General features: G+C 40.1%; 1 protein-coding gene across 3 annotated transcripts in view; it reads left to right on the forward strand.

Moving 5' to 3' along the window:
- Positions 1–27,471, forward strand: part of VPS26A (VPS26, retromer complex component A) — a 50,891-nt gene that overhangs the window by 6,504 nt on the left and 16,916 nt on the right. For 2 of the 3 annotated variants that reach the window (XM_017962980.2, XM_009214788.4), the window contains exons 2-3: positions 925–1,074; positions 27,317–27,392. In XM_017962980.2, coding sequence (XP_017818469.1) covers positions 925–1,074; positions 27,317–27,392 — 226 coding nt within the window. The remainder of the gene's footprint in view (positions 1–924; positions 1,075–27,316; positions 27,393–27,471) is intronic. The other variant, XM_021943407.2, reaches the window with a different exon arrangement.

A 27,471-nucleotide genomic window follows, 5' to 3' on the forward strand; every position in this document is an offset into this window, starting at 1 on the left:
CATAACTTCAGAATTTTATCAATTATAAAAATGAGGCACACCTGTATTAGGTAAGAAACTAATTATAAATCAAAAGGGTTGTTGTAGTTCAGTGTTTTCTTTTATTATTTTCAGCTGTTGACATCTAAATAAAAATAACATTAGGAAAATTGCAAAGAAAAATAACAATTGAAGTAAAATAACTATGGAAAAGTACACGAATAGGTGTATAGCTTGATTAATTTTCACCAAGTGAAATGCCTCTGTCTCAAATGCTCAGATTAAAAAAACAGCCAGAACATTACTAGCAGCCAGAAGCTCCCTTTGTGCTTTCTTTCAGTCACTGCCTAACTTGTAATACCGTAATATACCTTACATGTTTTTTACTTACTATGTGAGTGGAGTTATACATACATTTTGTGTATTCCTTTTGTGTCTGACCTCTTTCAGTCAACATTATGTGTATGTGATTCATTCTTGTGTGTAGTTGTATCTTTTCTAATTCTATTGCTGTTTGGTGTTTCCATTTATATGAATATATACTAAAATGTGTGTATCTATTCTTCTGTTGATTGATATTTGGATGTTTCTATTTGGGGGTATTATGAATAACAGTTATGAATGCTCTTTTTTTTTTTGAGACAAATTCTTGCTCTGTTGCCCAGGCTAGAGTGCAGTGGTGCGATCTTGGCTCACTGCAACCTCTGCCTCCCGGATCCAAGTGATTCTCCTGCCTCAGCCTCCCGAGTAGCTCGGACTGCAGGCATGCACCACCATGCCCGACTAATTTTTGTATTACAGACAGGGTTTCACCACGTTGGGCAGGCTTGTCCCGAACTCCTGACCTCAAGTGATCTGCTGTAGGTCATAGGTAATTAAATTCAAATTATAAAATGTAGTGTCTGACTAAACATGATAATTATGACCATTTTCATTTTATTTCAGAGTTTTCTTGGAGGCTTTTTTGGTCCAATTTGTGAGATCGATATTGTTCTTAATGATGGGGAAACCAGGAAAATGGCAGAAATGAAAACTGAAGATGGCAAAGTAGAAAAACACTATCTCTTCTATGATGGAGAATCTGTTTCAGGAAAGGTAAATCTTTTGTTTGACAAAACTATCTAATTGTAAGATATCAGAATTAGTTACCAAAGTGGTTTGTGCTGTTTCTTAAATTTGAATAATTTTGTGAGGGAGAGAGATTTTTTTTTCCCCAAAGGTCAGCTAGAATATTTGATTGATTAGAACATAATCTTTCCTGCAAAGGAACGATTCTTACCCTGGAAGGGTTTCAAGGGAAGAGCCTCTAAATTTCATGCAGTATTTTCTGTTTAAGTCTCCTGTGTGGTTCATGAAAAAAAAAATTTTTTTTTCTGTTTGTGATTATGTGCTTCTGTCTAGTTTCAGACAGTTTCTCCAGATCAGAGCTGTAATTTGCCCAAAGTTTGTTTTCCCTTTAACATTAGGTTAGAGATTGAGAGTAATTCTCTGGTATAAGTTTCTAAAGGTTTTTTCACATTCTTTGTAACTCTCTGTACTGCTACTGTTGTGTCTGTTGATCTTATTTCTAGCTACTCTGTAGAGTACTTCAGTACTTTTGGAATGTGTCTATGCATGGTCAGATATGTTTATGACACCTTCTATAAGGTTTCACTTTTTTCTCTTTTTCTTTATCCAGTAATGTATATGGTTTTTTGTTTGGGGTTTTTTGTTTGTTTTTTTTTTGTTGTTTTTGTTTTTGAAATAGAGTCTCACTCTGTTGCTCAAGCTGGAGTGCAGTGGTGTGATCATGGCTTACTGCAGCCTTGTACTCCTGGACTCAGGTGATTCTCCCACCTCATCCTCTGTGGTAACTGGGACTATAGGCACACACCACCACCTCAGCTAATTTTTGTATTTTTTTGTAGAGATGGGGTTTCTCCATGTTGCCCAGGTTGGTCTTGAGCTTTTGGGCTCAAGCAACCCACCCACCTAGGCCTACAAAAGTGCTGGGATTACAGGTTTGAGCCACCACAGCTGGCTGATTATTCTTATATTTTAGGGAATATGATCAATACTTATTAGTGGTCAGTGATAGTGGAGAATGGTAATATTATAGACAAAAGCAAGCCACAAAACATTTGAAATAATTTTTAAAATAGAAAATACTAGGATTTTTCTCCCCTGCTTGTTCAGTTAATATATTCATGTGGTAGGCAGTTTTGGAAATAAAATATATATAATCTCTTCATATAGAAATAATTCACTGTTAAAATTTGGGTATGTTTCCTCTAATATTTATGTATATGTAATATATTAAGCATACCTTTTCCTCTATTATTTGATATTTAAGCAGTTTCTGTTTTTCAGATGGCTTTCTTCATATCTTTGGTAATATGGACATCTGTATATATAAATTTTTCTCTAAATTTCTGTAGGACAAGATTATTTCCTTAGAATAGATTCTTGAAAGTGAGCTGCTAGGCCACAATTCATGAAATATCTGAAGGATCTTAATACACATTAATTTGGAAAATGAATTTGCATTAAATTACATGTCCACCTATGGGTCTTTTTCACCCAAGGCAGCACTGAATATGATCACTTTGTAATCTTTGCTATTTTGATAGGCAGAAACAATCTTATTATTTTAATTTGCATTTATTTAGTTACTAGAGAAATTGAACTTAGATTTACCAGCCATTTGAGGTTATTTTTTTTTTTTTGGACTGCATTCTCTCTTCTGGTCCTTTGCCAGATTACCTATTGGGGTCTTAGTGTTGAATCTGAAGTGAATTTTTTGGTTTTCAACTTTACTTAACTTGTATTCTTCCTTTTAAAAGATGGGAAAAGAAAAAGGCCAAGTGCAGTGGCTCACACCTTTAATCCCAGCACTTTGGGAGGCCGAGGAGGGAGGATCGCTTGAGCCCAGGAATTTGAGACCAGCCTGGGCAACATGGGGAGACCCTGTATCTGTCAAAAAAAAAAAAAAAGGAGAAAAAGAGAGGCCTAAAGAAGAGCAGACAATCATCAAAAGGATGGAGCATGTCAAATGAAAGAAGAGTAAAAGTAGTAGTGTTTGGCCTATTGAAATGACTTGTTAATGGGCTGGGGGTATAGTAATACCAATCTAGATTTCTTTCTAGGGAGAGACAACCTAATATCTCAGATATTTCTTTTACAGATATGACATGTAACTATCTCTCCTGCTAATTTGTAAGCTCCTTAAGATCAGGGGATCAGAGTGTGCTTCTGTAGTCTCCATAACATACATGATGGTGTTGATTACATAATAGGCTTTCACTAAACATTTATTTGGTTTATTTACTGTTTTTTTTTTTTTTTTTTTTTGAGACGGAGTCTCGCTCTGTCGCCCAGGCTGGAGTGCAGTGGCGCGATCTCGGCTCACTGCAAGCTCCGCCTCCCGGGTTCACGCCATTCTCCCGCCTCAGCCTCCCAGTAGCTGGGACTACAGGCGCCCGCCACCACGCCCGGCTAGTTTTTTGTATTTTTAGTAGAGACGGGGTTTCACCATGTTAGCCAGGATGGTCTCGATCTCCTGACCTCGTGATCCACCCGCCTCGGCCTCCCAAAGTGCTGGGATTACAGGCTTGAGCCACCGCGCCCGGCCTATTTACTGTTTTTAAGTCTTGTAGAGAATAGCCTCAGTCTAGTTGAAAGTAATCTTATGTCACCTGGACCAGTTGAAGTTCATGACTGATGTTTATGGGATAAAGGAAAGGGGGGATGTTTAAAGTAAAAATAAAGCTACTCCAGTGTGTTTTTTAAAAAGAATAGTTGGTGTTCAAATTACATTTTGATCCTGGGTATGGTGGCTAATGCCTGTAATCCCAGCTCTTTGGGAGGCTGAGGAGGGAGGATCGTTTGAGCCCAAGAGTTCAAGACCAGATTGGGCAATGTAGCAAGATCCCGTCTCTAACACTAAGTAAATAATTTTTTTAAAAATTACATTTTAGAGGCCGGGTGAGGTGGCTCACACCTGTAATCCCAGCACTTTGGGAGGCCAGGGCGGGCGAATCACTTGAGGTCAGGAGTTCAAGACCAGCCTGGCCAACATGATGAAACCCTGTCTCTACTAAAAATACAAAAATTAGTCCAGTGTGGTGGCACACGCCTATAATCCCATCCACTCTGGAGTCTAAGGCAGGAGAATTGCTTGAACTTGGGAAGCAGAGGCTGCAGTGAGCTAAGATCGTGCCACTGCACTCCACCCTGGTTGACAGAGCAAGACCCTGTCTCCAAAAAAAAATTAAAAAAAAATAAATAAAAATAAAAATTACATTTTGGAATTGCTAGAAATCATACGTAGACCTGATCAACTATATATAGCATTTTTTAAAATGATAAGATCTCTTATAGGTAAGTATTTTCAGTTCAAAAGTTACTGTATCTTGAATCTGTTCATTGGTCTGAGATTTTTTTCATTTTAAATGTTTTCATTGAAAAACAAAACACATGTAGAAAACCATCACAACAAAAATAAATTATTATAAGGCATATTTTCTTATAGTCATCATCCAAGTCAAGAAGTAGTACTTTGCCAGCTACTCCATGTGTCCTGTCTCCATCACACTCCCATCCCCTCAAAAGTAACCACTGTACTGACTTTTATAGTAGCACTTTCTTGTGTTTCTTGTTTAGTCTTGCTCATTTAAGAAAAATTTGATATGGTTTTAAAATCTCTTTTAATCCCAGGTTCCCTCTTTATACCTTTCTTTAACTTATAATATCTGTTGAAGAACACTTTGATCATTTGAATTGTAGAGTTCTCTATGTTTGTGTATTCCTGGTAGTTATTACGTTTAAGTTGGCAGGTAGGTCCAGAGGCTTGAATCAGACTCAAGTTTGCTTCTGCTTTGATGAAGATCTTTGAAGATCTTTGATTCTTCGTCTTGCTGTGTCACCTGCTTCAGCCTCCTGAGTAGCTGGGATTACAGGCATGCGCCACCACACCCAGCTAATTTTTGTATTTTTATTTTTAGTAGAGAGGGGGTTTTACTATGTTGGGTCAGGCTGGTCTCGAACTCCTGACCTCGTGATCCACCTGCCTCGGCCTCCCAAAGTGCTGGGATTACAGGTGTGAGCCACCGCACCCAGCTTGTCTTTTTTCTTTTTTGCAACTGTTGATACTCAGTACCTAGGTTGATTTAACTCACTGGGAGTTGCAGAATGGTGATACTTTAAATTCTGTCATTTTGTTTTTACTTATTAGATGCAATACATTTATAAAGAGATGTTATCTATCTCTTGTGACCTAGTGGTACAGCTCATATAGAAAAAAGAATGCTTGACCTTTTTCCTTTTTTGGCTATTTATTTATTTAGAGACGGAGCCTCACTCTGTTGCCCAGGCTGGAGTGCAGTGGTGTGATCTCAGTTCACTGCAACCTCCATCTGCCGGATTCAAGTGATTCTCCTGCCTCAGCCTCCCAAGTAGCTGGGATTACAGGCATGTGCCACCATGCCCAGCTAATTTTTGTATTTTTAGTAGAGATGGTGTTTCACCATGTTCGTCAGGCTGGTCTTGAACTCCTCACCTTGGTATCCGCTCGCCTCAGCTCCCCAAAGTGCTGGGATTACAGGTGTGAGCCACCGCACCCGGCCTTTGACCTGTTTTAAAAAATAATAACTTGATTCCTTATCCTGCAAAGGTGTAAACTATTAGTTTTATTTCTCAATAACATTTATAAACTCATGATTTAAACATACTTGATGTTTATAAATATTGCCCTATTGAAGCTCCAGTTGTACAATCCTGTGTAACAAATTACCACAAACTTAGCAGCCTAAAATAACAAATTTATGTCTTAGGATTTTTGTGAGTTAGAAGTCCAGGTATGGGTTAGATGGGTCCTATGCTCAGGGACTTACCAGGTTAAAATCAATCCAAGGTTGCAGTCTCGTCTGAAGTTCAGGATTCTCTTCCAGGCTTACTGGTTTTTGGCAGAACTTTCCTTGTAGTGCTATTACTGATACCCTTGTTTCTTGTGCAGTTGGCTGTCTGCTCCTAGAGGTTGCCCTCAGATCTTTTTTTTTTTTTTGAGACGGAGTCTCGCTCTGTCGCCCAGGCTGGAGTGCAGTGGCCGGATCTCAGCTCACTGCAAGCTCCGCCTCCCGGGTTCACGCCATTCTCCGGCCTCAGCCTCCCAAGTAGCTGGGACTACAGGCGCCCGCCACCTCGCCCGGCTAGTTTTTTGTATTTCTTAATAGAGACGGGGTTTCACCGTGTTAGCCAGGATGGTCTCGATCTCCTGACCTCGTGATCCGCCCGTCTCGGCCTCCCAAAGTGCTGGGATTACAGGCTTGAGCCACCACGCCCGGCCTGCCCTCAGATCTTTACTGAGTGGCCCCTTTCTCTCAGTTTGCGTTATCTTCAAGGCCAGGAGGAGAACATCGCTCTGACATTCATCTTCTTTTAAAGAGCTTACCTGGTTTGATCAGTTCCAGCTAGGATAATCTCCCTTTTAATGAACTAAAAAAATCAACTGATTAGTAACCTCATCACAGGAGTGGTATCCTGTCACATTCACTGGACTCACCCACACTCAAGAGGATTATACAGATGTGCACACCATGGGATAGTAATATTGAGGGCTATCTTAGAATTCTGCCTACCACATTTGTATTGACTCTTATGTCTTTTGGACTTGGAGGCCCTAGGATCTTTCTTTTTTTAAAGGCTATTGGGATATATATACACACACACACCCCATAAAAATTCACCTATTTTAAGTGTGCTTAAAATTTTTAGTAAATTTAGAGTTGTACAACCATCACCACTAATTCCAGAACATTTTCATTACTCCAGAAATTTTTTAAAATGCTGTACCATTAGCAGTCATTCTCCATTTCCCCTCCTTCCAGTCTCTGACAACCACTGATCTCTGTTTCTATGAATTTGCCTATTCTGGACATTTCATATAAATGGAATTATATAATATGTGGTCTTTTCCTGTTTTGTTTCTTTCACTTAGTATAATGTATTTGAGATTCATCAATACTGTAGCATTTGTTGTTAGTATATCATTGATGAATAGTATTCCATTTTATGGCTATACCACATTCTTGTTTATGCATTCACCAGTTGGTGGGTATTTGGGATGTTTGTATTTTTTTGCTGTTGTGACTAATGCTGGTGTGAACATTTGTGTAGCAGTTTTGTGTGGACCTATGTTTTCCTTTCTCTTGAGCATGTACCTACGAGTGGAATTGCTGTCTTATGTTAAATATGTTTAAGTTTTTAATAAACTGCCAAAAACCCTGGGAGTTTTTGGTGGCTTTCTTGCTAACTGGTATGACAAGATGTTTAAGGGTCTTTTATGTTTCTGCTTCATACTTGCACTCAGCCATATGTTTCAAGGCCATAGTTGCATGCAAAGATGGCTCATTGCTACTGTGTTGGACATTATTTCTAGGCTGCTCAGTGGATAGATGGGGAGGGTTTTTAAAATATAGATTTAATAAATACATGTATTTTTATTTGTGTAGATTATTTAAGATAAAATACCTCAGGAATCATATTGTCATTTCTAATTCAATTTGAGAATTAGAAGTTTTTACTTAACCTCTTATGTTACATGTGTATCTCCTTTCTTCTGCATCAAAAATACTGATTTTCAGAGTCAAAGGGGAAGATGTAATTAACATATCGCATAATTTACTCATTGTCTTTACGCCACATTATATACATAATAGTCTCAGAATAACGATACTAATATTACCACTACCAATATGATTATGAAGTTAGTTAAAAAAAATTTAGCATTTGCTGTATTTTACTCACATTTCTTAAATGTACCATAGTAAGTACATTGTCAGAGTGTATAGTAATTATATACTTTATGTGCTTCCTTTCAGCCCTCACTTAGTCTTGGTTTTATAAATAACTCTTCATATAATGTGCACCACCAGTCCTTATATCTTTGTCTCTTTATTTGTTTCACTGTCTGAAGCTTATTGTCTAGTTACTAGAGTGTAATAGATTCCTCAGGAAATGCTCATGTGAACAATAAGGCCTAAGTTTTTGCATATTGGTAATGGCTTTTTTGTGTCCTTTGTACTTGAAAGTTAGTTTTTCTGAATAATCTTGGCTTACATTTTCTTGAGTATTTTATTTATTTTGTATTTATTTATTGTTTTTGAGACAGAGTCTTGCTCTGTTGCCCAGGCTGGAGTGCGGTGGCGTGATCGCAGCTCACTGCAACCTCTGCCTCCTGGGTTCAAGCGATTCTCCTGCTTCAGCCTCCCGAGTAGCTGGGACTACAGGTGCCCACCACTATGCCTGGCTCATTTTTTTATTTTTAGTAGAGATGGGGTTTCACTATATTGACCAGGCTGGTCTCAAACTCCTGACCTTGTGATCCACCTGCCTTGGCCTGCCAAAGTGCTGGGATTACAGGTGTGATCCACCGTGCCTGGCCTTCTTGAGTGTTTTAAATCTATTGTTACTCCATTGTCTTCTGGCATAGGGTATTGTTGACAGTTTTTTCATTTGAGGAAAGTTTTCTTGAATTACAGCCGTTATTAATTAGTATTTATTCCATTCCTTTGCTTTGGTTTTCTTCTCTTAATATCAATATTGTTGAGTCTTGTTTGAGTGTGCTTTTTTGCTCTTGTATTCCTTCTGTTTAGCCTTTATTTCTAAAATGATTTTTTCTTCTAATTCTTTTCTGATTTTTCTCACCCTAGCCTAAGATTTTCTTTCATGTATTGTATCATTTTCTTAATATTGTATAGCCTGTTTTGAAATAAATTACAGTTTTGATCTGTCTTGTCTGTAGAAATGCCATTCTGTTCCTTCTCTTTTTTCCTTAAAATAACTTTGCATGGGATTTGACCTTGATATATTTATGTTGCTAATTTTTATGTGAAATTAGTTTTCCCCCAAAAAATTTTTTTTTGAGATAAGATCTTGCTCTGTTGCCCAGGCTGGAATGCAGTGGCATGACCACGCTCACTGCGGTCTTGACCTCCAAGGCCAAGCGATCCTCCCACCTCAGCCTTCCAAGTAAGTAGCTGGGACCACAGGCATGTGCTACCATGCCTAGCTAATTAAAAAATACATATTTTTGTAGAGACAGGGTCTTGCTATGTTGCCCAGGCTGGTCTCAAACTCCTGAGCTCAAGTGATCCTCCCATCCTGGCCACCCAAAGTGCTGAGATGTGAGCAACTGCCCCCAACCTTCTGAACTTTTTTTTTCATGAGGGGTATCTCACTCTGTCACCCATGTTGGAGTGCTGTGGCGTGATTTCAGCTCACTGCAACCTCCGTCTCCCAGGCTAAAGTGATCTTCCCACCTCTGCCTCCTGAGCAGCTGGGGCCACAGGGGCACACTACCACACCCAACTATTTATTTATTTATTTATTTTGGTATTTTGGGGTATATATGGGGTTTCACCATGTTGCCCAGCCTAGTTTCGAGCTCCTGAGCTCAGGCGATCCACCTGTCTCAGCCTCCCAAAGTGCTGGCATTACAGGTGTGAACCGCCGTGCCTGGCCCTTCCTGAACTTTTGATGGTTTGGTTTAGGATAGTTTTTCTAACCAGCTATCCTAGACAGGAGGCCTGGCTGGTCAGTTTTGAGTGTTCTTACATTATTGGATTGTGCAAAACCCCTTCCAGCTTTAGCTCTTATTCTCAGATTGACACCATGCTTTCCAGTGAATATATATGAGTGGTTTGGGGGTTCTTAGGTCCATCAGACACTCCGTTGCTTTCTTGGATTCCTCTCACACAACATTAGTATCATGCAGGTTTTGTGGATATTAACCTGGTTTGTCCCTACACATTATGTTTTGGGATTGTGGGAATACTTTATCTTTTTCTGTGGTAAATTAGATCCTTAGATTTTTTTTGGTTTTGCTGTCTAGTTGGTCCATCTGTTTTTATGTGAGGATCTGGAGAGATTCAAAGACTATGTTGCCATCTTCCCAGAAATTGATCTGAGATTTTAAAAGGCCATGTGTAACCATTCTGGCAGTTTAGCAATATGTATCAAAATCTTCAAAAGTGGATATCATTTATAGTAGCCAGAATAGGCTGGATTATTACTATGTAATAGACAACCCCAAAACTCAGTGACTTAAAAACAACAGTGGCAGTAGCTTCTTTCTTGCCCAGGCAACATGTTCTTTGTGAGTTAGCTGAGGGCCTTGTTCTGTGTCGTGCTCAGTGATGGAGCAGCCACTCTGGAACATCACATTCATCATGGCTGAGGGAGAGAAATCTCTGCAGAGTCTCTCACAAGCCATTAAAATGCCCTGTCCTAGAAGTAACAAAGAACATTTTTGATCAAATTTATTGTCTCTAGAAGCAGTCTCATTCGTACATCACCCAACCACAAGAAGGTAGGGTGCATCATACCATGCGCTCAGAATGTATACAGCTGGAAATATTTGAGCAGTGCCTATATTAATATTATTTTGATCCGCAAATTCTTCTGATCAGATTTTATCCTATAATAATCAACTTTGTTCATTGCACTGTTTATAATATTCACAAATTGAAAGCCACTTAAACGTCCAGACATTAAAAAACCTAATTATGGTAATAACCATTAAGTGCCTAGGTCCATTATTAATGTGATGATATAGACCTGTATTCATTCACATGAAAAGAGGTTTGCTATAATAACAATATTTATTGAGTACTCACCATGGCCTAGGTATTCCTTCTTAAGTTCTTCACAATGATTCCTTTTTTTTTTTTTTTTTTTTTTTTGAGACGGAGTCTTGCTCTGTTGCCAGCCTGGAGTGCAGTGGCGCAATCTCTGCTCACTGCAGCCTCTGCCTCTCGGGTTCAAGTGATTCTCCTGCCTCAGCCTCCTGAGTAGCTGGGACTACAGGCGCATGCCACCACACCCGGCTAATTTTTTGTATTTTTAGTGGAGACGGGGTTTCACTGTGTTGGCCAGGATGGTCTCGATCTCTTGACCTCATGATCTGCCCGCCTCGGCCTCCCAAAATGCTGGGATTACAGGCGTGAGCCATCGTGCCAGGCCTTTTTTTTTTTTTTTTTTGAAGTAGGGTCTCACTGTGTTGCCCAGGCTGAGTGCAGTGTCATGATTATGGCTCACTGCAGCCCCATCCCCCTGAGGGCCCAAGTAATCCTCCCACCTCAGCCTCCCAAGTAGCTGGGACCACAGACATGTGAACCACCCTGCCTGGCTAATTTTTATTTATTTATTTATTTATTTTAGAGATAGGGTCTTGCTGTGTTGCCCAGTCTGGTCTCGAACTCCTGGACTCAAGTGATTCCCCAACCTTGACCTCCCAAAGTGCTGGGATTATAGGCGTGAGCCACTGTGCCTGGCCGAGGATTATTTTAAAGATTATCTTGTGTTCAGTAAAATTAGGATAACTAAAGAAAATGAGGCCGGGCGCGGTGGCTCACGCCTGTAATCCCAGCACTTTGGGAGGCCGAGGTGGGTGGATCACGAGGTCAGGACATCAAGACCATCCTAGCTAACACGGTGAAACCCCATCTCTACTGAAAATACAAAAAATTAGCCGGGCATGGTGGTGGGCACCTGTAGTCCCAGCTACTCGGGAGGCTGAGGCAGGAGAATGGTGTGAACCTGGGAGGCGGAGCTTGCAGTGAGTCGAGATCGCGCCACTGCACTTCAGCCTGGGTGACAGAGCGAGACACCGTCTCAAAAAAAAGAAAGAAAATGAAAAAAGTGGTATGGATTTGTAGTAATAACCTCAAAAAGACTATCTTGAGAATGAGCTTGAGGCTTTTAAAGCTAAGAAAGACATTTTAAACCTCATATTTAGAATAAGATGAATAAGAAAATAATATGCTCATTTGGCACACTTACCTTAATATAACAAGTGCAAAAGAAAGCTTCCCCCCCTCCCATCCAAAAAAAAAAAAAAAGATTTAAATTGGGAAAGGTAGGATCATTAAAAATTAAAACAGAATGAAAGCCTTGTTATGGTTAAGGAGATTAAAAATAAACTAACTAGTTTTCAGACATCCTGGTGACCATACCAGACAAATGCTGTGCGATAATACTGAAAGAATTTTGCAAAACTGGTCACCAAATCTCTGCTAGGAGTCCTTTAGTAATTGTGGAAAATGGGAGAGGTTCTAGAATATAAGAAAAGCCCTTACTTATAAAATGGGGCAGAAAGTTTGTTTCAGGTAAACTTAATATTGATTCCTGACATATCTCTAGATTATTAAATAGATGATCAATGAACATACTGAAAAGAAAGCTTGAAGGAAAGAGAAGAGGAAACAACGGGTTGTATACAACCGAGCATGTGTCACTAAGAACAAATCTTGCCACACCAATCTAGGATTTTTGAAATGTCCTAGTATATAAAAAGATCACTGGGCTGGCATTGGAAGATCTAGCCTTAATTTTACTGCTGTCTTGGTAGGTAGCTCTGGACAGTCATTTAATTTCCTGGATTTCACCTGTAAGTTTAGGAGGTTGGACTGGATCATTGGTTTCCAAACTTGGCTTTGCACTGTAGGATGCTCTGCATGAAAATCCTTCATATATTAGATATTATGTTGGATCTTGGGGGTCTGACATCTCGCCCACAGCAGGAATAAATTCCTTTTGTAATATTCCTAAGGTGAGCTTCTGTATGCCTACTTTTCGGAGTGTGGGGATTCTGCTGTTCTGTTAACACTATCCACTCTGCTTTTTAGAGATACGTAAAATAAATCTAATCTCTTTCTAAATAAGAGTTCTCTTTAAACATCTTCCACATCACTGTCTTGTTTATCCTAAGTCTTCTCAAAGCTAAATATGCTATTTCCTTTAGTTATTGTTCAAGAAACCTTGGTTTTGAGTCTTTATCACCCAGATTGCTTTCTTTTATTTTTCAAATTAAATTTAATTTTTTTGAGACAGGGTCTTGCTGTGTCACCCAAACTGGAGTGTAGTGACGTGATCATGGCTCGTTGTAGCCTTGACCTCTCGAGCTCAGGCAATCCTCTCACCTCAGCCTTCCAAGTAGCTCAGACAACAGGCAAACACCACCATGCTCAGCTAATATTTTATTTTTATAGAGTTGGGGTCTCCCCATGTTTCCCAGGTTAATCTCAAACTTCTGGGCTCAAGTGATCCTCCTGCCTCTGCCTTCCAAAGTGCTGGAATGACAGGCGTGTGTCACTGTGTCCAGCCTCAGATTCTTACATAACCAAATAGAAAACTGGTTTGCATTATCTGTATCTAGCAGTTCCACTCCTAGGTACATATTCAAGAGAAATGCAAACATCTGAGCATCAAAAGACACACGTAAGAAGTTTGTAGCAGCACTGCTCATAGCAGCCCAAACTGAAAATAACCTAAACATCCCACAGAAGTGGAATAGATAGATTGCGGTATATTTATACAATGAAATCTATTCACCAGTGAGAAGGAACAAAACTATCATTTCACACAACCTGGATGAATCTTACAATCTGAGTGAAAGGAGCCAGATATTAGAGATGCATGACATACCGAATTACTCCATTTATATGAAGTAAGTTCAAAAACGGACAAAACAAATCAGTCATGATAGCAGCCAGGGTAGAGCTTACCTTTGGGGGAGGGAGGACTAATGCTTTGGAAGGGTCACAAGGAAGGCTCCTGTAGTGCTGGTGCTGTTCTGTTTCTTGATCTGGGTTGTAGGCACATGGGTGACTTCATTTTGTAAAATTCATTGAACTATATACTTACAACTCATGTACTCTTTTTTAATATTTCAATAAAAGGTTTATTCACACGATAAAAGGATACATCACATAGCACTTTTAAGAATTAGTGGGTTGGCCGGGTACAGTGGCTCACGCCTGTAATCTCAGCACTTTGGAAGGCCAAGGTGGGTGGATCACGAGGTCAGAAGTTCGAGACCAGTCTGGCCAACATGGTGAAACCCCGTCTCTACTAAAAATACAAAAAGTAGTTGGGCACGGTGGCGCAGGCCTGTAGTCCCAGCTACTCGGGAGGCTGAGGCAGGAGAACTGCTTGAACCTGGGAGGCAGAAGTTGCAGTGAGCCGAGATCACACCACCATGCTCCAACCTGGGTGTCAGAGTGAGACTCCATCTCAAACAAACAAACAGATAATTAGTGGGTTGAAGCTGGCATGGTGGCTCTTGCCTGTAATCCCAGCACTTTGGTAGGTGAGGTGGGAGGATTGCTTGAGCCTAGGAAACCAGCCTGGGCGACAAAGTGAGACCCTGTCAGGCCAGATGCAGCGGTTCATGCTTGTAATCCCAGCACTTTGGGAAGCGGAGGTGGGCAGATCACTTGAGGTCAGGAGTTCGAGACCAGCCTGGCCAACATGATGACACCCCGTCTCTACTAAAAATACAAAAATTAGCTAGGCGTGGTGGCGTGCGCCTGTAGTCCCAGCTATTCGGGAGGCTGAAACAGGAGAATCACTTGAACCCGGGAGGCAGAGGTTGCAGTGAGCCGAGATGGCATGCCATTGTACTCCAGCCTGGGCGTCAGAGCGAGACTCCATCTCAAACAAACAAACAAAGTGAGACCCTGTCTCAAAAAAACCCCAAAAAACCAAAACCAAAAAAAAGCACACACACACAAAAAACCAAAAAAGAATTAGTGGGTTATAAAATAAAAATATCAGAATACTAGTTCCAAAAAGATGATTAAATCACCACTTAAAGAAGAATAACAGGAGGCCAGGCACGGTGGCTCACCCTGTAATCCCAGCACTTTGGGAGGCCGAGGCAGGCAGATCACGAGGTCAGGAGATCGAGACCATCCTGGCTAACATGGTGAAACCCCATCTCTTCTAAAAATACAAAAAATTAGCCAGGCGTGGTGACGGGCGCCTGTAGGCCCTGCTACTCGGGAGGCTGAGGCAGGAGAATGGTGTGAACCTGGGAGGCGGAGCTTGCAGTGAGCCGAGATTGCGCCACTGCACTCCAGCCTGGGCAACAGAGCTAGACTCCATCTCAAAAAAAAAGGAGACTAATAGGAGATAAAAAGATTGAAAAGCTAATCAGAAACTACAAGATGGATGATCAGGTACAAAAAGCTCTGGCAAACAGGAAGTATATAGGGCAAATGTTTCTCTCAGAGATTTGAATTTGGGGAAACAAAAGCCAGGTGGCAATAGAAAAAAACGTAGGAATGAGTTAAGACAGAGAATATGAAGCCAAAGTAACTTAAGCTTTTAGTAAACAGAAGCTATGAGTTAGGAAAAGATCTGCAAAGTAGAGAGTGAGAAAGTAAAGGGAGGAAGAACAAGAAGAAAAGGGAAGAAAGCCAAGTCATTTCAAAAAAAAAAAAAAAACTTTTAAGAGCAATTCTAGATTTTCAAAAAATTGAGCAGAAAGTAGAGTTCTATGTACTTCCTTCTTCCTCACCCTAGCCCCACGTGGATTCACTGTTACTGATCTTGCATTAGTGTGATACATTTGTTAAAATTGTTGAACCATGATTACATTATTATTAACTAAAGTCCATAGTTTACATTAGGGTTTACTCTGTTGTACATTCTCTGGGTTTTGATAAATGCATAATGTCATGTATCCATCATTGTGATATCATATAGAATAGTCTAACCACCCTAAAAATTCCCTGTGTTTCATTCACCTAGTCATGCCGCTCTGGCACCTGCACTACCACCGCCATCCACTGTCTCTGGCAACTACTGATCTTTTCACTGTCTTTATAATTTTGTCTTTTCTAGAATGTCATGTAGTTGGAATCATATAGAATGTAGCCTTTTTTAGTTTGGTTTATTTCATTTAGCAATATTCTTTTAAAGTTTCTCCATATATCTTTGTGACTTGATTGCTCATTTAATTTTAGTGCCAAATCATATTCCATTGTATGGATGTACCAAAGTTTGTTTATCCATTTACCTACTATCTTGGTTGGTTCCAAGTTTTGCTCATTTTTCTATCTAGTTGACTCTTTTTCTCTTACTGATGTGTAGGATTTTTTGTATATTCTTGATAAAGGTCTTTTATATATCTAGTATGGAGTCATTTGTCTATATATGTATTGTAAATATCTTTTACTTTCTGGTTTGACTTTGTAGTCTCTTCATGGTATCATGATAAACAGTCCTTAATTTTAATAACAGTAGGTATTTAATGTTTCATTTTTGTTTATGCTTTTCATATCTAGTTTAAAAAATCTTTGCCTACCCCTTGGACACAAAAATATTCTCCTGTTTTTTTTTTTTCTCCTATAAATGTTAATTAATTAATTAATTTATTTATTTTTGAGACGGAGTTTTGCTCTTATTGCTCAGGCTGGAGGGCAGTGGCACAGTCTCGGCTCACTGCAGCTTCCACCTGCCGGGTTCAAGCTTTTCTCCTGCCTCAGCCTCCTGAGTAGCTGAGATTACAGGCACCCACCACCACACCCAGCTAATTTTTATATTTTTAGTAGAAACAGGGTTTCACCATATTGACCAGGCTGCTCACGAACTCATTACCTCAGCTGATCCACCCATCTCAGCTTCCCAAAGTTCAGGGATTACAGGCATGAGCCACCACACCTGGCCTAAATTTTATTTTTATACTTCACATTTAGATCCTTGTTTTGCTTGGAATTGGTTTTCAGTTTGTCTGTGGTGGTGACATAGGAGTCAAGTTTATTTTTCTTCTTCTGTATGGATACTAATGAACCCAGGATGTATACTAAAAAAGCCATCCTTTTCCACTGCACTGTCATACCACCTTTGTCATAAATCAGTCTGTGGTGTGAGATAGGTCAAATTTATTTTTCTTCTGTATGGATAGCTAATGAACCCAGGACGTATATTGAAGAAGCCATCCTTTCTCCTGCTGCACTGTAATATACCACCTTTGTCATAAATCAGAGATTGTGTGAACCTGTTCAGAACTTTGTTCTGTTCTGTTGGCCTATTTGTGGCATGTACTTTTTTCTTTTCTTTTTTTTAATAGCCTCATTGAATTATAATTCACATGCCATAAAATTCACCTATTAGAGTGTATAGTTAGTGATTTTTACTATATTTGCAGAGTTGAGCAACCATTATCAAAACGTAATTCCAGAACATTTTCACTACCCCAAAAAGAAATCCCATACCACTAGCAGTTACTACCTGAGAACCACTAATTTACAAATCTCCTTTCTTTCTTTCTGAATTTGTTGATTCTGGACATTTCATATAAATGGTATGTACTGTGTGACCTTTTGTGTCTGGCTCCTTTTACCTACCATAATGTGTTCAAGGTTCATCATGTCGTAGTATGTACACATACTTCATTCTTTTCTATTTTTATTCATTCATTTTCATTCTTTTTTATTTTTATTCATTTTTTCATTCATTCATTCGAGATGGAGTCTCGCTCTGTCTCCCAGGCTGGAGTGCAGTGGTGCAATATGGGCTCACTGCAGCCTCTGCCTCCTGGGTTCAATCAATTCTCTTGCCTCAGCCTTCGGAGTAGCTGGGATTACAGGCATCTGCCACCGTGCCCAGCTAATTTTTGTATTTTTAGTAGAGACGGGGTTTCACCATGTTGACGAGGCTGGTCTCAAACTCCTGACCTTGTGATGTGCCTGCCTTGGCCTCCCAAAGTGCTGGGATTACAGGCGTGAGCCATTGTGCCTGGTCAACACTTCATTCTTTTTTTAAAAAATTGTGGTCAAATATATATTACATCAAATTTTCCTTGTAACAGTTTTAAAGTATATAATTCAGTGGAATTAATTCCATTGATAATGTTTTGCAACGATAGCTACTATATTTCCAAAATTTTTTCATCACCTCAAAATAGAAACTTTGTACCCATTAGCAGTAGCTCCCCATCTTCCAGCCCCTGGTAACCTCCAATCTACTGTCTGTTTCTATGAATTTGCCTATTTTAGGTATTTTGTATAAGTAGTCATATAACATTTGTCCTTTTGTGCCTGACTTATTTCATTTAGCATGTTTTCAGGGTTCATCCATGTTATGGGATGTATGAGAACATCATTTTTGTTTGTTTGTTTTTGGTGCCAGATAATATTCTAATATATACGTGTGGTATAAGGATATATCACATTTTGTTTATCTACTCATCAGTTGAGGACATTTGGGTTGCTACAGTTTGACCATTATGAGTAATACTGCTATGAACATTCGTGTACAGGTTTTTATGTGAACATATGTTTTAACTTCTGTTTGATCTTAGGAGTAGAATTGCTGGGTCATATGTTAACTTGCTGTTTAATTTTTAGAAGAACCGCCAAATTTTTCCAAAGTAGTTGTACCCTTTCACATTGCCTCCAGCAATCTATGAGGGTTTTGGTTTTCCCATGTTCTTGGCAACACTTAGTAATGTGTCTATTTTTTATTATAGTCATTTTAGTGGATATAAAGTGGTATCTCATTTTGATTTGCAGTTCCCCAAGGAGTAATCATATTGAACATCTTTTCGTGTGCTTATTGCCATATGTCTGTGTTTTTTGGAGAAAAGTCTATTCAAAGTTTGACTATTTTTTAAATTGGGTTATTTGTCTTTTTATGGTTGAGTTGTAAGAGTTCTTTATATATTCTGGGTACAAGTCCAGATATGTGTTTTGCAAATATTTTCTGCCATTCTGAATTGTCTTTTCACTTTCTTGGTGTCTTTTGCAGTACAAAAGTTTTAAATTTTGATGAAGTCCAATTTATCTATTTTTTTTTTTCCTTTTGTTGCTTGTACTTTTGGCATTATTTCTGAGAAATCATTGTCTAATCCAAAGGTCATGAAGGTTTGTACCCATGTTCCCTTCTAAGAATTTTTTAATTGTAGCTTTTACATGTAGTTATTTTATCCAAATGAGTTAATATTTGTGTATGGCATGAGGCAGCAGTTCAGCTTATTCTTTTGCATGTCATTATCCAGTTGTTGCAGCAGTATTTGCTGAAAAGAATATTCCTTCCCCATTGAATTGTCTTGGCATCTCTGTGACTCTTTTTGTTTTGTTTTGTTTTAACAGAGTCTTGCTCTGTTGCCAGGCTGGAGTGCAGTGGCACGATCTCTGCTCACTGAAACCTCCACCTCCTGGGTTCAAGTGATTCTTCTACCTCAGCCCTCCCAAGTAGCTGGGACTACAGTGCATGCCACCATGCCCAGCTAATTTTTGTATTTTTAGTAGAGATGAGGTTTCAACATGTTGGCCAGGATGGTCTCGATCTCTTGAAGCATTCCTTAAGACAACTGGAAATATTTAAATTATCACAAAATAAATAGGGAAAAATTTTGTTTTTGTTTTTAAGACAGTGTCTTGCCCTGTCGCCCAGGCTAGAGTACAGTGGCATGATCATGGTATGCTGCAGCCTCAGTCTCTTGGGCTCAAGCAATCCTCCCACCTCAGCCTCCTGAGTAGCTAGGACCACAGGCACATCCATGCCACCACACTTAGTTAATTAAAAACACTTTTTTTTTTTTTTGTAGAGATGAAGTCTCACCATGTTGCCCAGGCTGGTTTCAAATTCTTGGGCTCAAGTAATCCTCCTGCCTTGGCCTCCTAAAGTGTTGGATTACTGATGTGAGCCACCATACCCAGCTGGGAACTTTTTAAACGTGATTTACTCAAGTCCTTTTTGTCTTTACTTAGAATATTTACTGCTTTGGTTCATGTCAAGTGATAAATCATCCTTAACCTATTTATGCCTAGTGTTCCATTATTGGAATGCTAAGCTTGTGGGAGTTATTTATATCCTACTGCTCAAGGTCATCACCAAGGTCTGATTTTTCACACATAAAAATTTGCAACCTCCAGCATAAATGGGTTAAGTCTAGCGTGGATCACGAGGTCAGGAGATCAAGATCATCCTGGCTAACACGGTAAAACCCCGTCTCTACTAAAAATACAAAAAACTAGCCGGGCGTGGTGGCGGGTGCCTGTAGTCGCAGCTACTCAGGAGGCTGAGGCAGGAGAATGGCATGAACCCGGGAGGCGGAGCTTGCGGTGAGCCGAGATGGCGCCACTGCGCTCCAGCCTGGGCGATGGAGCGAGACTCTGTTTCAAAAAATATATATATATACACACACACACACACACGCATACACACACACATATATACATATATATACATATATACACATATATGTATATATAAATATATATACACACATATATACATATATATACAAGCTATATATGTATATAGCTTACCTTATCTCTATACCTTCTGAGTAATTTTGAGAGTCTTTTTGACTATGTTTAAGTATTGAAGTATAGTTGTTTTTTTGGAATTGTGAGCATTTTTACTAGCGATTTATCTGGGGATTTTTTTTGAGAGGGGTTCATAAGTTACAATTCCTTAACCAGGACATTTTTTAAAAGGCAAAAAACCCTCAAAATATTAAAATTCTTGTTTGTTTACAGGTTTGTTTTTAAGTTTTGATCTTGACTTGCAATCCAAATTTATAATGAAGTACAAAAAGTAAAACTCACTTTGAAGAGAGGACTTTTCTCCTTTAATTTATACAGTTTTGGCCGGGCACAGTGGCTCACGCCTGTAATCCCAGCAGTTTGGGAGGCCAAGGCGGGCGGATCACTTGAGGTCAAGACCAGCCTGGCCAACATGGTGAGACCCCTATCTCTACTAAAAATACAAAAATTAGCCAGGTGTGGTGGTGGACACCAGTAGTCCCAGCTACTGGAGAGGTTGAGGCAGGGGAATCGCTTGAACCTGGGAGGCAGAGTTTGTAGTGAGCCGAGATCGCGCCACTGCATGCATTCCAGCCCGGGCAACAGAGTGAGACTTCGTCTCAAAAAACAAAAACAAAAACAATTTATACAGTTTCCAGACGGCAGCTTTAAGAAGGAATGGTTTTGTTCTTTTTTTAACCCTTTTTTGAGAGAGAGTCTTGCTCGGTTACCCAGGCTGTAGTGTACAATCTCGGCTCACTGCAACCTCCACCTTCTGGGCTCAAGTGATCCTCCCACCTCAGCTTCCTGAGTAGCTTGGACCACAGGCACGTGCCACCATGCCCAGCTAATTTTTATATTTTTTTGTAGAGACAGGGTTTTGCCATTGTGCCCTGGCTGGTCTCAAACTGCTGGACTCAAGAGATTCACATGTCTGGGCCTCCCAAAGTGCTGGGATTACAGGCATGAGCCACCGTGCCCAGCCCCTGTATTGTGTTTTCATATGAAAACTTTGTCAAACTGTTTAGGTATTGCTGAGAATATTTTTCTATAAATATGAAATAGGTTCTGTCACAACAGGCAGAGAACCTCTTACCTTATCTATTTAAGGTAAAGAGATGTTTAGTAATTAAGATAGTTGTTAATTATCCCAAAGTGAGATATTATTTTAGAAGTCAATTTTTACTGTTCTCTGCTTTCATTTATAAGACCTTTTTATTTGTTTTTTAGAAATTGAATCTGTGGTAAATAAACTGGCTTGAGGTGCTACTACTATTGACAAGCCACTTACAGTGAACTCTGCATCTATTCCCTGTTGCAAAAGTGAACACAGGTGTATGTTTAGTCCAAAATTATAGTAGTTCATAGTTTAGTTCTTTAAGCAAGGAATATTTTTGTAGCATCTTTCATCAGTATGCATATGGACTATGACAGCAGTTGCAAACTAATCTTGGATTTCCACTGGCAGCAGTTGGAAACTAATTTTGGATAATCACAATATCCAGCAACAATAATATACACATAATTTGGTGTCTGATTTAAAATGAATGTATAAATGGTGTGTAGTACATTGATAGTATATGTTTGTCTTAAACAGTGTAGAATAATATAATTCCTTAAATAAATTTTGAAGATAGCATTATTTGAGACATCTCTAGAATATTGTATACTGAGGCATGAGCTTTGAGACTCGTTTGTTGGAGCAGAGAGTATGTTTTGTATGTAGATTTTTTTTTTTTTACATTCAGTTTAAACATATATATAGTCTCAAGTATCTGCACACAAATTACTCATTAATAGCAAAGGGAAGAATAACAACTTTAAATTAGAGAAACTTGGTAGATTACCTTAACCAAGTGACCAAAATTAACATCATCAGTATTGGGACAAACTGGCATCGTGTGCTTCCTAATATGATGCATTGAAATAGATACAACTACACTTTTGTGGCCTTCTTTCCAAAAGTGCATAAACTGAGCCTAACTGTGATGAACCATCAGACACACCAAATTGAGGTACAGTGTATAAACTGTCCTGTATTTTTAAATCAGGGTGAAGAAAGGTGATGATTGAGGAATGTTCTAGACTAAAACGGATACCTTTTAAAGAGATATGTAATCCTGGACAGGAGAGGAAAAGGCTATAAAGTACATTATTGGAGCACATTTTTTAAAAAATTCTTTTTTGGCTGGGTGCGGTGGCTCACGCCTGTAATCCCAGCACTTTGGGAGGCTGAGGCAGGTGGATCATGAGGTCAGCAGATTGAGACCATCCTGGCTAACACGGTGAAACCCTGTCTCTACTAAAAATACAAAAAATTAGCTGGGCGTGGTGGTGGGCGCCTGTGGTCCCAGCTACTCGGGAGGCTGAGGCAGGAGAATGGCGTGAACCCGGGAGGCGGAGCTTGCAGTGAGCCGAGGTCACACCACTGCGCTCCAGCCTGGGTGACAGAGCGAGACTCCGTCTCAAAAAAAAAAATAATAATTCTTTTTTAAGATGGTGTCTCCTGTCGCCCAGCATGGAGCATAGTGGTGTAATAATGGCTCGCTGCAGCCGTGATCTACTGAGCTCAATTGATCCTCACACCTCAGCCTCCCAAAGTGCTAGGATTACAGGCATGAGCCACTGTGCCTGACCCTATTGGAACAATTGATAGAATTTGAATATAGACCATGGAATGTTAACTTCCCTGGTTTTTGTTGTTGTTGTTGTTTTTTGTTTTGAGATGGAGTCTCCCTGTGTCACCCAGGTGGAGTGCAGTGGCATGATCTCAGCTTACTGCAACCTCTGCCTCCCGAGTTGAAGCGATTCTCTAGCCTCAGCTTCCTGAGTAGCTGGAACAGGTGCGTGCCACCACGCCCTTCTAATTTTTGTATGTTGGCCAGGCTGGTCTCTAACTCCTGACCTCAAGTGATCCACCCGCCTTGGCCTCCCAAAGTGCTGGGATTACAGGTGTGAGCCACCGCGCCCAGCAGAGACTGTTTTCTTAGGAAATACATGTGAAATGTTTAGGGGTAATGGAGCATCATATCTCCAACTTACTCTTTGTTGTAGAAAAAAGTATATATATGCTTGCCCATGTCTATATAGAGGGAAGATGATAAAGCAGATGGGGCAGAATATAAAACTTGTGTTGAATCTGGGTAAAGGTTATGTGGGATTTCCTTGTGCTATTCTTGCAAGTTTTTTGCAAGTTTTTGAATTATAAGAAGTTAGAAAAGTATACGTGAATTGGTGTTAAGACTCTTGACATCGGCCGGGCGCTATAATAGAAGACTATTTTCTTCTGTAGTTTCAAAAATATGATCGGCATATACTTGTATACAATTTAACCATGCTTTGTTCACATAACACATCATGCACATCTTCCCACGTCATTAAAAATTCTTTATCATTATTGTTTTTAAACTTTTAATAATATTCCATCATATGGTGTATCACAATTTGCTTTTTTCTGAGTTATTTTGAAGGCAAGTAACTAACTTATATTGGTTATAAGATAGGGAAGATACAGAAGATGAATATTTTAATCTATGCAGTTTACAGACAGAAGTAATTGGACCTCTTTTTCTTGGTCCTTGATTTATATTATCTTTTGAGAAACATTAAGAAAAGCTTTTAAAAGTTACATTACCAGCATTCGTTACAGTAAAGAATAAACGGCTGGGCACGGTGGCTCATACCTGTAATCCCAGCACTTTGGGAGGCCGAGGCGGGCGGATCACGAGGTCAGGAGTTCGAGACCATCCTGGCTAACACGGTGAAACCCCGTCTCTACTAAAAATACAAAAAATTACCCATGTGTGGTGGTGGGCACCTGTAGTCCCAGCTACTCGGGAGGCTGAGGCAGGAGAATGGTGTGAACCTGGAAGGTGGAGCTTGCAGCGAGCCGAGATTGTGCCACTGCACACCAGCCTGGGCGACAGAGTGATACTCCGTCTCAAAATAATAATAGTAATAATAATTATAATTCCTAACCTTAAAAGCAGTGCCTTTTGTCCTGAGTCTGCTACCCACCATAAAAACAGAATGCCTAAAGATTTAAATTCAAGTATGATTCATCTTACATACTTTCCCGCCCCCCACCCCAGAAAGGACTCTGTTGCTTAAGCTGGAGTACAGTGGCACAATCTTAGCTTACTGCAGCCTCAACCTCTTGGGCTCAAATAAATAAACCTGGAAGTATGCTTTTTTGTATGAAAAAGGATCCTACCTGATTCTTAAATGTTGTGTTTTTTTTTTTGGGGGGGAGATAGAGTCTTGCTCTGTTGCCCAGGCTGGAGTGCAGTGGCTCACTGCAACCTCCGCCTCCCGGGTTCAAGTGATTCTCCTGCCTCAGCCTCACAAGTAGCTGGGATTACAGGCATGTGCCACCATGCCCAGCTAATTTTTGTATTTTTAGTAGAGATGGGGTTTCACCCCAGGCTGGTCTGGAACTCCTGACCTCAAGTGATCCACTGTCCTTGGCCTCCCAAAGTGCTAAGATTACAAGCATGAGCCACAGTGCCTGGCCTTTTTTTTTCTTTTTTTGTTTGAGACAAGGTCTTGCCCTATTGTCCAGGCTGGAGTGCAGTGGTGCAATCTTAGCTCATTGCACCTTTGACCTCCTAGGGTCAAGCGCTCCTCCTGCCACAGCCTCCCTAGTAGCTGGGACTATAGGCACACGTGCCCCAATGCCCAGCTAATTTTTTTTTTTTTTCAATTTTTAGTAGAGATGGAGTCTCGCTATATTGTCCAAGCTCATCTCGAACTCCTGACCTTAGGCAGTCTTCCTGCCTCTGCCTCCCAAAGTGCTGAAATTATAGGCATGAGCCACCACACCTAGCTTGGAATTTTATTTCTAACATATACAGTTTACAGATATCTTTCTCAAATTGAAAAGTTATAAATTTGACTGGGTATGGTCGCTTGAAACAGGATTGCTTGAGGCCAGGTGTTCGAGACCAGCCTGGGCAATATCTTGAGACTCCACCTGATTCTCTACTTTTTCTTTGCTTTTTCTGATTTCTCTCTTCTTTGAGGGTAAGATTATATTATCAGACTACATACACTTTTCAGTAGTAGCTAGCACAGGGCTGGGTACATTCAATGAGCAAGTGAATACATGAATATACAAAATACAACCAGAACCTTAGAGAATGAGAACCAGGTAGGACTGTAAACACATGCAGAGAAACACCCATCATAGGGGCAGGCTGGCTTCAAGTCTAGACCCTGGTCATCTCACAGTGAACTAATGGTACTTAAATGGAGTCCTGACTCCCACGCCAAGCAATGTGAAGTTGTATCCTTGACTGTCTCAGGTAATATTTATAGAAGAAGAGTGTTATCAAGAAAGACAATTGAGAAACAACCTATATGACCATATAGGGGATTTAGCAGGTAAATGGTGGTATAGCCAAACAGGAGAATTCTTTGTAGATCTGGCCGGGCGTGGTGGTTCATGCCTGTAATCCCAGCACTTTGGGAGGCCGAGGTGGGTGGGTCACCTGAGGTCAGGAGTTTGACACCAGCCTAACCAACATAATGAAACCCTATCTCTACTAAAAATACAAATTAGCTGGGCGTGGTGGCACATGCCTGTAATCCCAGCTACTTGGGAGGCTGAGGCAGGAGAATCGCTTGAACTTGGGATATGGAGGTTGCGGTGAGCCAAGATGGTGCCACTGCACTCTAGCCTGGGCAACAAGAGCAAAACTGTCTAAAACAAACAAAAAAAGAGAATTCTGGGTAGATCTTAAAGATGAGTTTGTGGCCAGCACAGTGGCACATGGCTGTAAGCCCAGCATTTTGGGAGTCCAACGTGGCAGAACTGTTTGAGGCCAGGAGTTTGAGACCAGCGTGGGCAATATAGTGAGACCTCATCTTTACAAAAAAAAATTTTTTTTTTTTTTTTTTTTTTGAGGTGGAGTCTCGCTCTATCGCCCAGGCTGGAGTGCAGTGGCCGGATCTCAGCTCACTGCAAGCTCCGCCTCCCGGGTTTACACCATTCTCCTGCCTCAGCCTCCCGAGTAGCTGGGACTGCAGGTGCCTGCCACCTCGCCCAGCTAGTTTTTTTGTATTTTTTAGTAGAGACAGGGTTTCACCGTGTTAGCCAGGATGGTCTCGATCTCCTGACCTCGTGATCCGCCCGTCTTGGCCTCCCAAAGTGCTGGGATTACAGGCTTGAGCCACCGCGCCCGGCCAAAAAATATTTTTTTAATTAGCCTGCATAGTTATGCATCCCTAGAGTCCCAGCTATTTGGAGGCTGAGGCAGGAGGATCACTTAACCCTAGGGATTCAAAGCTGTAGTGAGCAATAATCATGCCACTGTCCTCCAGCCTGGGTGACAGAGTGAGACTCTATCTCTTAAAATGTGTGTGTGTGTATTTAAGATTTCCACTTGGCAGATATATGAGTTTAGGGATTTTGAGATTATATACTTTACTCCAAAAGTATGTAAGATAATGGCCAGGTGCAGTAGCTCATGCCTGTACTTCTAGCACTTTGGGAGGCTGAGGAAGGAGGATCATTTGAGCCCAAGAGGTTGAGGCTGCAGTAAGCTAAGATTGTGCCACTGCACTCCAGCTTAAGCAACAGAGTCCTTTCTGGGGTAGGGGGTGGGAAAGTATATAAGATGAATCATACTTGAATTTAAATCTTTAGGCATTCTGTTTTTATGGTGGGTAGCAGACTCAGGACAAAAGGCACTGCTTTTAAGGTTAGGAATTATAATAATATATTGGTTACAGAAAACTGGAAGTGATACATCAGTTACAATAAGTATGAAGCTATGATTTGACCCACAAATTTCTGAGCATTGTCCATAATATAGTCCTAGTTGTGTGGATGTTAGTCTTGCTTGATTTAAATGTCCTGGAATTGCATCTGTTTTTAGGTCAGTTCTTGAAATTAGTAATTACCTCACATTAATATGCTTTTATTAGTCATAGAATTATTTGTTTGATCAGAAAATAAGTATGAATAGTTGAAGGCTGTTCCTTTCTTTGAGTCTTTTTATAGTTCTCCAGCTATTAAGGATTCCTTCTTAACAAAGCAGACTTTGTGTTGATGTAAGTAAGAGGTTCACCCATGATTGTGTATAAATAAATTACACCTTCTCTGGTGGTATAACATCATCCTGATTTGGGTATGTGGTGGTGTCTCGAACTTCATAAATGAATACCTGAAGTATTTATATATTGCATTCATCTGAAAGGAAGCTACTAGTAGGCCCACTCAAAGGATTGTTAACATCTCTTATAATTTCATGTTTTGGCAGGTAAACCTAGCCTTTAAGCAACCTGGAAAGAGGCTAGAGCACCAAGGAATTAGAATTGAATTTGTAGGTCAAATTGGTGAGTTTTAAAATAGTATTACTTCTTTTTCTGTGATAACTGAATTTGAAGAGGGTTGGATTTTGCACTGAAATAATTG

The sequence above is a fragment of the Papio anubis genome, chromosome 11 (genome assembly GCF_008728515.1).
Source record: "Papio anubis isolate 15944 chromosome 11, Panubis1.0, whole genome shotgun sequence".
In the NCBI taxonomy this organism is placed as follows: Eukaryota; Metazoa; Chordata; class Mammalia; order Primates; family Cercopithecidae; genus Papio; species Papio anubis.